Below are 15008 nucleotides of genomic sequence, written 5' to 3' on the forward strand. Positions count from 1 at the left end.
AAGTTCGAATGATAAATCAAATGTATTGCATCATTCACCATGACAAAAATACCAACCCAGGAATCAAAGCAACAGTGTCAATCAACAAGTTTGTTGACACGTGTATCAAATGTGAAAACTATATCAGCATACGAAGAATTATGTCATTGGATATTTTTTGAAACTTCTATGTCTTACCACAGAGGGACTATGGTCTATGAAGACTAAATTTATAATTTCAATACAATGGTAAGGAAGTAATTGTTCATATGAAGTGAAGCAACTCTGAGTAGAACAGAAAGTTGGTTTCATTATTCAATGGGTTTTGGTTCACTGTACATGTACCAGTAAATATTTGTGGTTAAAATATGGACAAGCAATAATGCACCCCCTCCCGGCCCATAATGGACGAAAGCAAACTTTGCACGACATAATGTACGAGGCGAAGCCGAGTACATTATGGAGTGCAAAGTTTGCTTGAGTCCATTATGGGCCGGGAGGGGGTGCATTATTGCTATTATTTTATAGTTTTGGCAATGCCAGTGAATTTGTAGTTGTAGAAAACGAATAAAAAAGGAAATTTAAACTGAGTTTGAAGCTAGTGAGCGTCGTCCAGCATGATCGGCCCTGACTCCACACTGCACAGTGCACTGCACTGAACACGCACGTTCAGCACAAAAAATGACCAGCACTTTCAGGGTTCATTTTGAATTGAAAAACGATGTATTTTCGAAGGAAATGAAAAGTAACTGCATCCCTACCGTCTATATCAAACTTGAAACATCACCTTTAAATATCATGCCATTCAAAAAGTCGACACGGTGAAATGCCAGAGATGGAGATAACGGAATGTTCATGCATCGACATCAGTATGATCAGCGAGCTGCATGGTATCAGCTGATCAATACGATCATTATTATATCGCTAGTAGTACAGCATTCATTGCTAACGATATCAACAGAGTTCAACATTGTTATTCAAATGTTTATATTTCAATAATAATTGTGTCTATAAATTTAATTTTCGATGGCTTCTTGAGAAGAGCTATTTTATTTTGGCGAACGACAGAACTTGACGTAAACGGGTGCCTGAAAGGTACAGTTGACAAACACACTGGAGGGTTTCGGTACCGTCGCGATATCGAGAACAAGGCAAGGTAAAATCACAGACATGGAGAAAAAACGATGAATGAAAGTTGTCTCCGATTACAGTCAATGCATCAGAATTAGGTGGCCGAGATGTTAGATCAACGGAGAGTCCACGGTCGTCATGATTGTTGGTAGTAGCTGACCTTGGACCGAGACTTTGAATGGCTCCGTAGTATGTCCGTAGACACTTCCGGTTTTTTACATCCATGATGACAGCAAGCTGCCGTTGTTGGCTCGTTTACGGCTGGTTCGAGTAGCCTTTCACGCTTGCATCGTTTACATGGCCACTGACATGCATAATATGCCATGTGTCAAACCCAGTATCGTCTAGGAGTTTGCAAACGTACTGAGTTCTGTTTCACCTATACGGCAACGAAGCGAACCATGTTGTAAACAAACGTACGACCAGCGTATGCTGAGCGCCAGCCAGACAGACGACAAATGCGTGCGCGAGGACTCAAAAAATGTGATAAATCGTACAGTAAGACATTATTATCAATATTGTGCACGATTATTAAGATTTATAGTTTTGTGTATTACATGGTTTCTCCGATATTTTCCCTCCTTTTAAATGCGCAGTCCTTTTTTCGTTTTCCAAAAAAAAATTTGCTCGCTGTGGGGCCGCAATGCTGAATAATGGAATACATTATCAGTAATAATGTATGGGTATGACGTCACAAAATTCACTGGTATTGACAAAGCTATAATATATTTGTGGTTAAAATATGGACAAGGAAACAGTGCTTGTTACAAAGGTATTTTCATCAAACAAAAAAATATGTTAATTATCAAGACCTAATATCCTTCGTACACTACTGCTTAATTTTGATTAAGCTTTGAAAATACAAAATGCAAAGTAATACTTGTATAAATACCACCATCGAAGATGTGGTTGAGGACTAAACTTGAAGTAACACATTAATTTTTTGGACATGTCACATAACTGTTTACTGTGATATAGCATTTAGTGGAAAATACATGTAGCAAATCTGCTATGTGAACAATAACATCTGGGCAGAGAAAACTTGTGACAAGAGAAATAAGTGCCAAAATAAGAGCTTTAAAGTGACATGTTGATAATTGAAACATCAAATATATCATGAAACTGGACAAAACTGCCATAACTATAATGTAGCAACATATTTGTACCAGTTGAATGAAAACTTCCACTTTTACATGTAATGAGGTAACACTGACATGGATTGAAAGATGATCTATTAGACTTAGTCTACTACAAATTTTTAATTCAAAAGTGAAAGACTTTTTTGAGGTGATAGACCCTAAGGTGAAATAAGTGAGAGAACTTATCAGAAAGATACAAATCCGAGTGATGACTTTATAGGATAAATCATCGGGATTGCCACATACTTGAGGAGTTGCTATGTTTATGAGTTAATACAGCAAAAAGTCCTTTCATGAATAATTGTGCTAATCTCCAAAGATATGCCATGCAAAGGAATGTTTGAACACATGGCACGTTCTCATCTTGAAAACAACCATGCACCCTTAAAAATGCTTTGAGGAGATACATGTAGCTGTAAACATGGCTGCAACGTCACAAGTACCTAAAGGAACTATAGGGAAAGCCCAATCTGCTAAATTGTACTAACATAAGTATATCATTGAACATTAATTTTTTACCTTCAAGTATTAATCTAAACACTGTACATGTGTTTCTTTTCATTGGTTGAGGGACGGTGGTTGAATATAACATTAATGACACAGAGGTAGACATGGTAATTGTCACCACGTGGAATGACATATAGTACAGACTCAGCACAAGGACTATATCCTGGAAACCGGATGCAAGATGAAGTATGTCTTTGAGCTGGTGTGACAACAAGGGTACCAGCAACTCAGCAACTATTTTTTGGAAAGCTGCTACATGTAGATCTAGAGGTGAAACTAAACAATGTATAGCGACAGGAACTACACTCTCCAAGGCTTCCATATGGTGATTGACCACCATATTTGACATTGCTAAAAAATATGCAAATTTTTGTTGTTCCATGTTTATTTTCCTAAAAAATGGACATTGCAAATGAAGTTCTTTCCCTTTTTGATATCTCAGTAAATTTTGAGTGGCGAAATAAAAGCCAATAAAGTCTGTTTCAGAATACTTTATAGAGAACATGGCAGTAACATAACAATGTTGTCAAATTTAATTTATTTTCTTGTTGTCAATAATGGGTTTTCTTCTTCCCTGTTTATGACTATTTTTCTAAAAATTATTATTGTTTTTATTATTATTATGTCACCATACTGTTTCCACAGACAATACAATACTATATTATCATTGACAGTAATACCAATCTTAATTAAAGTCACATCATAAGCAGAACTTGGAATTTCAGAATGATGTCCTACCTTTTATATGCAATTTTGAACACTAGTGGTCACAATAAAAACATGTCAAATACAATAGGTTAATCGGTCTTCTTTGTCTGATGTTCATGGCATATTTAGCAAAAAAAAACACAGCATACCTTTTAAGTAATTGGAGGAGTTGCCTGTCAGAGCAAAATAGTACTTTTCCTGGTAATTATGTCTCACACAATGTATACCTGGTCATCTAGACTTGGAAACTACATTTATTTGCATCAGGCAGATACAGTAAACATGTAACTGTACAATTTCAGCCAGCCAGCTAAAAATTTTCCTCCCCATGCAGGTGGTTGTTTCCCACTTTGCATATTGAAAACCACATTCATTATCATTAATCTGTAAATCAGCATCATCCCTAAATCCTGTGTCATCTTGCAACATCTGCCTGCCTAAACTTAAATGTACACTGTAGGCATGGAATGGTGACATAAAAAACACACACACACACACACACACACACACACACACAGAAATACATGTACTACCGCATAAGTGCAATGCACTCGTGCAGCATTCTTATTTGAGTTTCATTTATCGAGTTATAGAAGGCATTTGAAAATTATTTTTGACCCATGCATGCCACAAAATGTTTCTTGCCAAGCACAATTAACAACTGGAAACAGCTTATTTTCAAATCCTCATGCAAGTCAACCTAGACTAGCTGCATCAGTCCTTTTTTTTCCAAGTTCAACACCCCAAAAAATACTACACAGTAAGAGTGACCGTGCTTCACACAGCAGAAACTGTTGATATCATATCTGTAGGATCACGTTCATGGTATGAACTGTGAAAAGTTCTGAATAGTGACATATCATCGGCATCTTTGTTGGATGTCAGAATTACAGCAGAGTCTAAACATTCCTGTTTGTGTCATTTTCATGTCGGTAGTTTGATCTAAACCCTCTCCCCTTAATAAAAACAAATAACTGCTTCATTACATTGTTTATATAAGAGACTTAGGACGAGACACAAATCTATCAATTTTTTTTGCCTTGCAATGCATTTTCTGTAATCCATCACAAACGCTATCTTGAATGTGATCTGTGTGGATCATTGTCACAATATTGACCCTTTTTTCACAGACATGTAGTCATAATGGCTATTATGAAAATTTCAAAAAGTTTTCTTCAATTCTATTTCCTTTCTTGATAGATTTTTAAATATAATGTACTTGGCAATTTTTTTCCAAATTCAGTGGTACGAGACGCCACCATAGCAAATACTAGTATTATGTACTAGAAGAAAGAGCAGCCCATACACATGCACATTTGTATAGGCCCTCTGCATAGTTCCTTGAGGCTATGCAACATTATCCGGTATTTACCACAACACTGGAACTTACCATTGTAATACTAACTACAGGAAAATAATTCATTTCCATATGTCCTTACAGAGTTACAACTCCTTTGATCTTGCTTCCCAATGTTCCACAAATCAGTTCTCAAATTTAGGATGACTGACAGTTTTGGTCAACATGGTGAGATACTATCACCATGTCAAGCTTCAGTCAATAACTATTATGGCACGTCTACAAAAGCTAGTGACAGTACGTGTAAACACAGAACTAAAAGCCATTATTTTAGAAAAGGTATCTTCTGAACTTCCTTGAACAGGTCTATTATACTAGAAGGAAATTAAGTCATCACTATCATTGACTTAACAATGAAGACCTAGATACTTTCAAACCATAGAAGTTCCTATACATGCAGTAATTTTGCCATGACTTGACAAAACAAGCTGTAACTTATTCTGCTAAAACATTTTATATCTCTAGAGACTACATAGTGGCTGTACCTCAAGAAGTATGCGGATGATTGGAGCAAAACAACAGCGCAAATACCACAGTGTAACTGCAGAACAATGCATGTATGGACCATGTTTATACCAGTATGGTACTTCAAAGCAGCATAGAATTTTCAATAGTTTTTGACATATAAAATAGAATCTCTAATTGAACAGTGAAATAATTGGGCCTGAAATAAGTTTAAATGATTATACTGCTCTCACAATGGGGATAGCTTTGTCAAACAGAGATCTTGGAAGCTTGTATTCTGCAATGCAGTAACCTTCAAAATGAATGAACAGTGTTCTGAACAATAAGTTTGTATAGTCTGTTCACAAGTAGCAGTGACCTTCAGACAAGAAACAGCACTTCAGCAAATAGAGATGATCACTATGCCCAGATGTTCAAAGTGAGTTCAATATAAATTCTCATTAGAGGTTTTTGAAATACTTATAAATAAACTGAATAATTGGTGAAGATGGTACTCGTTAATGGGATTGGTTTCCTTTTCAAAATCTTAATGAAATACTATCATCAATAGTATTTGTCATAGCATGAATGTATATTCATATTCACTGAAAGTTGTTGTTATTAATTGAAGCAATTTATTGACTATTACAACAGAATACAACATTTTTATGCATGGAACAGCATGCAAAGCCACTTTTTGTATACAATAAGCAAAGCCACAAATGAGGAAAGATGTAGTAATGATTAGACACACCAACTATGGCAATGCTGTCACATTTCTTCATGGCATGTCAGATGTAGCTGGAAAACAGAGCCCGGGAAACAGAGCCCCAAAGAACTTTTAAATTTCCTATGATCTACATGTATTGTATTCTCAGGGTGGTAAGTTCATCCATGAACAATTTAAAACAACCTTTTCTTCTGTATCTGTAGTACTGTATTTCCTAAATTAACACAAGTGACCTTGAAATTTTAAGGTTACATTTATCAAGGGTAAGATTTTTAAGCTTAAATTTAATTAACTGTCAACCACTTTAATAATGCTTACACATTTTACTTCTCCTTTGTGCTGTACATGTACTATACAATTTAGTCAGTGACGTCAGTATTTTTAATATTTTTGATCATTTGAATGGCAATAAATAATGGCTGCTGATACTAAAAATATCCCTTGTACCTGTGGTGCAAGCCCTATGCCAGCAACTTTGCTTTCTGGAAAAAAATAGAAAATGTACAGTCTTCCTTGAAGATGTTGAATCTGAACTAAAATATTGATGAATAATTTACCATTCTGAAATAATTGCAAGAATGCAACAGCATGACTAAAATTAACAATTCAAATAAATATGCTCAAAGTTATGACAATTAGCTAAATTTGATGCACCTCAGAAAGTTAGTCTTGGTAAAACCTGGGAATATTTTACCTAGTGAGTATATGGTAAATTAGACCTAATCACGTCCATTAGGCATACATCATTAAAAGGTTTTTGTCACAAATTAGACATTCATTAAGATAAAAATGCACCACAGAAAGGTAATCACAACAATTCTTTTTTGCAAAAAAAGGATACATATTTTGTCATTAATTTAATTGACAACTCTTCTGTTTCCTGCATATGATACTGGAAAGAATACAATGGAAGTAACCCTGTAATTTTATCATGATAAAATTAGAGTTGAGGGGCCACAATTGGGTTGAAAAAGCTAAATCACGAACAAACACCCTGTGGGCTAACTCTGTACCACAATTGTCTGATTGACAACTTTCAATTTCCTGAGGGTTCAATAAAATAATTTACTGACTGTAATATAGCATTTAGGTTGGCACAGTCATATGCAACCCCTGCTGCTACTATTCTTTCAAATCTATTAAATTAAAGCTGCATTCAACCTGAACATCTTTGTCATTTGGGGCAGCTTCTTTGAACTATGTACAGCAGTTGAATATCTGCAAATGTAAAAATTCATATACTCTCTCAATAAAAATTTTGAATGCCATTTCTTGATTTACATGTCCTTTTCCCTGTGGCCAACTATTTCAGCCAATGTCATACACAATAAGTTCATGCACTGCAGCCTAACTGTCAATCTGCAATGTGTCAAAATTATTTATTAATATCTGGTTCTACCCTCTTTCATCAAGAATTTATATCAGTGTTGTGCATATGTTTATAATGCAGACAGAAACTTCTCTGAAATGTTCTATGTGGCCCATCTTGCATTTATATCCAAGATTTACAGATTACACATTTAACACCATAACAGTTTATGATTTAAATATTTAACATGAAGGTCATACACTGATATTTTTAGTGCAACCTCATTCACTGGTACAATGTTCATTTAAGTGAAAATTAGCTTAAAATGAAAGTTTATGTCATACACTTTCAGAAATTTGCAATAATACTGATTAACAAATTCATTTACAAAATTAGCGTCTTCCATTCTGCTTTGTCCTGTTTATGAAAACTGAACTACGACATGTCAATACAGAGTGTATGTGTACCTTTACCCTAATCAAACAAAAGGTGTAAAATTGATTCAAATTTTCCAAAACTGAATTCACATTTCTTCCACCTGACAGTGCATGGGCTGGGTGATGAAGTTGTCAATTTTGACTTGTTGAGCGTGAAAAGAATCACTAGTAAACCAAACTTGGCAGTTTTATTACTTTATCATGAAATGTTAGTGTGCATTCTCAATGTGAAGGTGTGTCACACACAACTCAAAATACTTCTCGTTATAAGATTGAGACAGTCAGCATCGGTTATTCTGTGTGACTGGTAAGACTGGCAAAGATGGTATGTAAGAACCCCTGTGTAATTTATGGTAAATATCCACTGCCTTCAACTGAATGACACTTTTCGGAAAAAGTAAAGAAAAGGTCTTCCTACATGAAATCCTTGTCGCAAATGAAAAGGAATATTTCAGATGATATTAAAGAGTATGCAAATTCTTTCTTTAACTGGTTTAAAACTCAATGGACAACAGCAGTTTGAAAGGTGTAAATTGGGTAAGTACACAATACATGTAGGTGTACCATATGAAGAAATTATGCCCTTTTAAACCTTATCCTGCCATATTCACCACCAGGTCAAGTTGGTTACAGCAAATATCGTAAAACATGTCCCATACGTTGAATTTAATACGGACTTGAACATATGAAGACCACTGAAAACATACATACTATAAACATATTTTTACTGACTCAGCCTGCTATAACATACCATGCCAAGTTAGTGAAAATACATGTACGTTTCGTCAATACAGCTTTAACAGGCCTGGCAGGATAAGGATTAGATACCTGGGTCAGGTAACAGAAGTCTCAAAAAGAAGAGCACATGAGGAAAAACATTTGTGTTTGAATTGTTGATGCTAACATATCATTACCAGCACTTGAGTTCACATGGTGGTTATCAAAATGCAAATAACCAATTACTGAACATAAATAAATTGAGGAAACCGCACAATGAACAATCACATGATCTGTTATTTTTTTAAATTACAACTCAAAATAAGATTCCTTCTTTACAAATATGTGTTAAAAGTTTGAAGGAAATTTCACTGTGCTTCTTCTGTTAAAGTAACTTACACTAAGTAAAGAGAACTACTAGAATCTTACAAACCTCTTAAATGATTGTCAGGATGCTGGTCTGCTGGAGTGCGCATGATATCCATAAGGTGATGTTCTAAAGCAGGGAACTTCATTGTATCATATGTCTGGGTATTGCGATCCTAACAGATGAAAAGGAAAACACATCATAAACATTTGTGAAGAAGTCAATAGTTTGATCTCAAACACTGATCAAGGAAACCATTAATTGAAGCCCTAAGTTTTCTAGTCACATCCTTTAGGCATACTAGGTTGGCACAATCTACGGAAAAGCTGACAATAAAATTCACTTTCTTCCCGAATTATCAACAAATATGTATACTCCACAAACTCAATAGTAGCAAAACTTGGCTCTATCACCTCAGGTAAAAACAACATAACCCTTGATAAACAAGACAAAGGGCACTATGTCAATAGTGGCCAGTAATAGAACAAAGTAAGGGTAACACAAGGGTCATCATCAAATGAAGGACACTGTATGGAACACAAATAGAGAACTAAAAATCTTTGTAGTGTAAAGGTAATCCCTCCTCAATTCTTTCATGCAACTATTACCCCAGTGCTAGTTGTAACATGGAGGTTGCCTCCCTCCCTCGACAGTTGTACAAATGTAAAAGATTATGTCACTCAAGGTAAGTATGTAATATGGAAAGATTTCTGTATACCATGGCGCTAGATGTAAGGTATCTCTACCTCCACGTGTAGATTTGGGAGTAAAGAGTTACAAGGATAACTACTTGGCTTGTTCACTGAAACCTTTTGCACTGTACTTGGATTATATTAATTATTCATTAGTTGTTACTTAGACATCCTCCCTGTATTGATTGTATAGAGAGCACAAAAGTACAGTCTAAGGAGTTAAAAGCTAATCTTAGATAACAATAGATACGTGTAAATAGTCGTGTGTGTGGTAAACACTACACTTATATAGTATGCTTTTTTCTTAAAAGAAGTTATTGTGCACTAAAAAAGAATTGAATAATGTTACTGATGGTGAATCATTAGACAATTTTTTAGGTTAGGGCTGATTTTTCCCAGTTGAATAAAACTGATCCGGCAAACAAATATTTTTTCCGATTTATTTCTTCTGTCTTTTTTTTCCTTATTTTAAGGCCCCAATGAAGTTTCCTAACTGCCCTCACATAATTTAGAAAACTAGAGAGATGTGACATATTTACATTCCTAACCCAAATCATTTTGTCTACCTGTTTCGCTCTTGCACCATGGACTGGCAAGCAAGGTACTGATTATCAAGAATTGAGAACATAAGGAGAATTGATCTGCTGTACATATTTAAAATCAATGTTTGCATGGGCATTTTAAAAGTCCTGTACAAGGGGAAGGGGTGGAGATTTCTCTACAGTGTTAAAGATGCCTTAATTATTATGAACACTGCATGACAAAGTGATTTGCCTGAACAAAGCTGTTATATTTGAATGTTCAAAAGAAAAAAATGTACATCAGAAAATTATCAGGAGTACATGTAATGGTACTTTATATTGGATAGGAACAGTATAAAAAATCTTAGGGGCCTTCTTTTATATGTTGAATCTAGAGAATGCTGCTTGACCTTTGAAACCCTGAAAGAATCTTCAGATTTTTGGTGAAGTACCAGTATCACATTTTCACAAATATTTACCTTCCTTAGATGTTTTAAGTAGCAAAATGCATATGCACTTATTTAATGATATTTCATGATCTTATTTTTCCTAACATATACAGCATTTAATTAGACTTGAAATATGTTCAGAGTAAAATTGCATGTGGTACTGTTTGAGTTTATATGTCATACCTTTAATTTTTATAAGAAAAATAATTGGAATATTTTATTGAAGTCTAACATCAAAGCTTACATTAATTAGTCAATTTCTCATTAATGTCCCCTGTAATAAGTTTGGTGCACAACAAAGGAGTGTTGACAAACGGGTATGTAAATTTGGAATTTTTAAATGACACAATCCTTTGTTAGACTGATTGAGAACCCGTATCTGGCTTTGACGGAAAACCTACAAAATACGAAAAAAAAGCACCAGACCAACAATATAATGACACGATGGTCGTTCTGGAATAAATCGGGAAAGCGAAACCCTTTGAGCGCAGGCTGGGGTTCACCCACACCACCGACCTTTGTCCACACTTATCACAAGTGGGGCTTTTGTCCACAAACCTCCCAGTTGTGGTAGTTGCAACAGAGCTGATGAAATTATTTTTTGCATGCTCTACAATGTAAATTATGACATCAAAATGAACTGCAAAATAAACTTCACGATGGGGCCAAGTTAAAGGTGCAAAACTTAATCTGCCAATCCACGCCTTTCTATTTTCGTCTTACAAGATATCCACAATCGTGGACCTTTGTCAAGAATCTCTGGCATTTGCCCTGGGTCTTCTCTGATAAGTCCTTGGCGCACAAAGGTTTTCTTGTAGATGTCTGCATACGCAGAGTATAATTTAACGACGATTCCGTTTCCAGACTGATTTGTTCAATGTATAGAAACGCCTTTCACGGCCTTAACGTTTTCACTTCCTCGCTGCAAAAGAATGAGTGAACGTAATGCCATTTAACAGTACTATACAGCTCTGTCCTCTGCTCAGTTCACTTCCTGAAAAAAGGGGAGCAAAATAGACAAACATTTACCTGATGAAAAGACATCATTGAGTGCTGGTCATTTCTCTTGTCGTCGTGTGTTGAGGTGATCTCGAAACTTGGGTTCAAACCTGTATTGTGGTACGACTTCGTTCCTGGTAGTGACGTACTACGTGTAAATTTTGAAGGCGAGATGACAGGATGCTGATGATGACCCGTCTTCTTCATTGGTGATATTGGACCAGGGTTTATGGGAGCTGACCTCCGTTGTTGCGAATGTGGGCCACCTACTGTCCCCCATGGAGAATTCTGCTGCACATTCTGGGGATTGGCCCACGATGGTTGTTGTTGCTGCGGGTTGCTCCAATTTGTATACTGCTTGCTTGGCTGCATGTATATATTTGCTGGCTGCTGCATTAAAGCTTGACTGCTCGAAGCCGGGAAAAGATTCTGTTGTGTAGGTTGAGTTCGCCGCTGAGTTTGGCTATGGCTGTGAGGTTGCGTCTGCTGGGGCTGAGGCAGGTTTATTTGAGGAGCGATGGATGCGTTAAACATTGGCGCAGGGTTAGGAGGAAAATTCTGAAACTGAACGGCACCGTTCATTGTCGGTATTCCTTGCATAAATGTGTCGTCAACGGACGCTGTTGACCAGAAACTCGGCGCTAGTGCGGCGTTATTACCGGCGTCCTGATATCCTAGCTGCAATGGCGAATTCGTTGAGGTCGTCGTTTCGATTTGTGCGCTTCTAATCTTGTCTGGAACGGTTACTGGGCTCGAACCTTCTGATTTTGACCTGCCTAGTGGCGACAAATCTTCCGAATTATCTGAACTGTGATCCACACCTGGTGAGAGTTGCTGTGGTTGCTGCTTTCCAGCAGTTTTTTCTGCCAACATATCATCTTGCATGGTAGGGGACTCGGAGGAAAACAAAGACGTTGTCGTGTTCAGGCTGTTGTAGAACTCAATCGGTGACAAAGCCCTAGGATTACTTGTATTGAGACCAAAACCGTATTCCCCCATTTAGCGATAACAGTCCTTACTAGATCTGTGGATTGTGGTGCCGTTCAAGCTCTTCGTCTTCTAAAAATATAGACCTATGCTGAACTGTTAGAGGCAGGTGTTCCCGGACCTTACCACACACGTACTCTGAAGGTGCACAAAATGCCGTCTGCAGTGAAGTGAGTTCCTTATTTAGAAGGCAGTTTCTAGACTCCCCTACTTACGTAATTGTATGAGCGAGTTTGGGAAGCGCCTATTTCCCGACCAAATTTCAATATCCTTGGGAAAAAATTCAGAATTTTAGACGGAAAAATCAAAGTCCCTGCCAAAATTTATAATTGGTGAGTAAAAGTCTTATTGAATGCAAGAATGGAGTGGAAGCGAAAAAAATATTGTAGGTGACGACCAGACATGGGGTAACATGAAACGGTTACGATGCTGATCGGGTCATGTTGATACTGGTCATGTGCCCAGGATAGCGGTTGGTGGCGTGTGAGAATTTATAATCAGCTGACTTTTGCTACGAGAAATTTAAAGACCGGCGTTGTTAATTTTTGAAAGTAGAAATACTGTACAGACTTTACTTTGCCAAAATGTAAAGGGCATTTAAAGGGCTTTCTTCCTGCTGTTGATATTTATGTTAATTGGTCAAAGTAAGTTTTCTTATATGGCATAATAGGCCGCATTTATATCTGAATATTTGCCGTAACAATTCAATTTACGCATTTAATAAAACAAAAAAAGCTGTGGACTCTATAATTGTTCACACATTTCTATTTCTATTGACGTGTTTCGAACTACATGAACTAGCAGCTGGTCGACCTGACAACTGTCAATAATTAACATTTTAATGCAGATACATGCAAATTTAATACCCGTCTAATATATTTGTTTCTGAGGGTCGATATTTTACTAATTTTACCACTGTTAGAAAACACTCGGCGGAGAGTTTATCGCTCACTTCAAATAGCAACTGCAAGATAACTGTGTCCTCCGATTAAAGCAGGACTAATCGAGTGATTCTAAGTGAAAGGCAAATTTCACCTTGAACCACAAAGGGATGATCCCAACCTTTGACCCCAAACGGCCGCCAGCCGCCTGCAATTTGGATTGTACCACGGTTCCGCTATGAAAATGTAGAAATTACAAAGTGTATCTTTTTGTTTTGGTTTCTCCAAACCACAAAGTTATTACACCATTTTATTTTAACGCTCTTATATATTATTTAGGCCGTTCATTAAAGATTAAAAAAATATATATTCCTTTATATTCCTGTATATTAATACAACGATAGTACAACTTTGTGCCCCATGCGCAAAATGGTATATCCCCGATAGGTTGTACGACGCCATTTTGAAAGCGCGAGAGGCACTTCCGCATTTTGAGATCAGTGAGCTGTTTTTCCTGTGAACCCAATATTACTCGGGTAAAAGGACACTTGAACTTTCGAATGACCTCACGTAAAATTCACATGTTCACATGACGGACATTTCCAATGAACAACAAACAACGGAATTAATTAGATGTCTCCAGAAGTTTACGTTACTATTTGTTCCGACATCTTCTCTCGCACTTCCTATTTCTGCTAATCGACAGTCTCAGACCTTCAAGCCACGGACAGCACCTTGAAGAGTAAAAAATATGACTGAAGCTTCAAGTTTTAGAAGAGCGTCAAGTGTCGATGATAGGTATGTATTGCCATGGACAGAGGTCCATGTTTAAGATCTGAAGTGGTTGTCACAGACGTAATGAGGATACGTCAAGGTACTGTAGATTCATCCACGTAAGACCTGCAACCCTGTCCTCGTCCGCCTTCTAGTTTATTAATCTAACCAATGGCATTAGGTCGGGCATTTAGCACCAATTTTTGACTTACATGGCAGGATGACAATTATTTCCCCTTCAAAGATCAATCATCCCATTTCTTAAAGTGTTTTAAAACCAAATCTGGATGACAGATGAGAGTAGGTTGCCCATGGCAACATCAGTTACATATTCATCATTTGTTAAATCATGTCATCCTCTACACATCTTCTGCTGGGAGCAAGTTTTGTCATTTTGTTTATCTGTTGTTTTCACACATCTAGGATAACTTCTTGACCTAATTTTGACCTTAACAGTGATTTTGACACTACGGCACTTTAAAAAGTGCCTTTGCCAGTACAAAGAGTTTAACATACATTCAACATCATCATTATTGGATACATAGAAGTGATGACATTTTGTCAGATCGTAAGTATATTCCAAAAATTTCATTGTCTGACAAATTTGACTGTTATCATGCAACTTCAAGCAGAGAACAATGTGCAATTCAATATAACAATGTATCATGCATGTACATTTTAACATCCAATTTTTTTATGTGGATGAAATAAAGTAATTTGTATTAGTTGTAGTTGACCGACTTTCCAATCTGATATTCGTACACTTTTAAAGGGACAGTTGCTGTAACTTTTGGTGCTTTTTTCAATTTTTGTTTCTAATGTAAAACTCTACAGTTTCATTTTGTAATCCCCATGTTCAGATACACAGTATTAAGCTTAT

At 36.5% G+C, this 15008-nt stretch overlaps 2 protein-coding genes across 3 annotated transcripts in view; one reads left to right on the plus strand and one right to left on the minus strand.

The window, feature by feature from the left end:
• Positions 1-12647, minus strand: part of LOC139119898 (cytoplasmic polyadenylation element-binding protein 2-like) — a 48302-nt gene extending 35655 nt beyond the window's left edge. For both annotated transcript variants that reach the window (XM_070683851.1, XM_070683850.1), the window contains exons 1-2: positions 11517-12647; positions 8892-9000 (exon numbers count right to left, since the gene is read on the minus strand). In XM_070683851.1, the coding sequence (XP_070539952.1) occupies positions 8892-9000; positions 11517-12485 (1078 nt within the window). In that variant the 5' untranslated portion in view covers positions 12486-12647. The remainder of the gene's footprint in view (positions 1-8891; positions 9001-11516) is intronic.
• Positions 12648-13793: 1146 nt separating this feature from the next.
• LOC139119900 (E3 ubiquitin-protein ligase MARCHF5-like) overlaps positions 13794-15008 on the plus strand; it is a 97572-nt gene continuing 96357 nt past the window's right edge. The window contains exon 1 of the mRNA XM_070683852.1: positions 13794-14152. Within this exon, the coding sequence (XP_070539953.1) occupies positions 14106-14152 (47 nt within the window). The 5' untranslated portion in view covers positions 13794-14105. The remainder of the gene's footprint in view (positions 14153-15008) is intronic.

This window comes from Ptychodera flava, chromosome 20 (genome assembly GCF_041260155.1).
Source record: "Ptychodera flava strain L36383 chromosome 20, AS_Pfla_20210202, whole genome shotgun sequence".
Taxonomy (NCBI): Eukaryota; Metazoa; Hemichordata; class Enteropneusta; family Ptychoderidae; genus Ptychodera; species Ptychodera flava.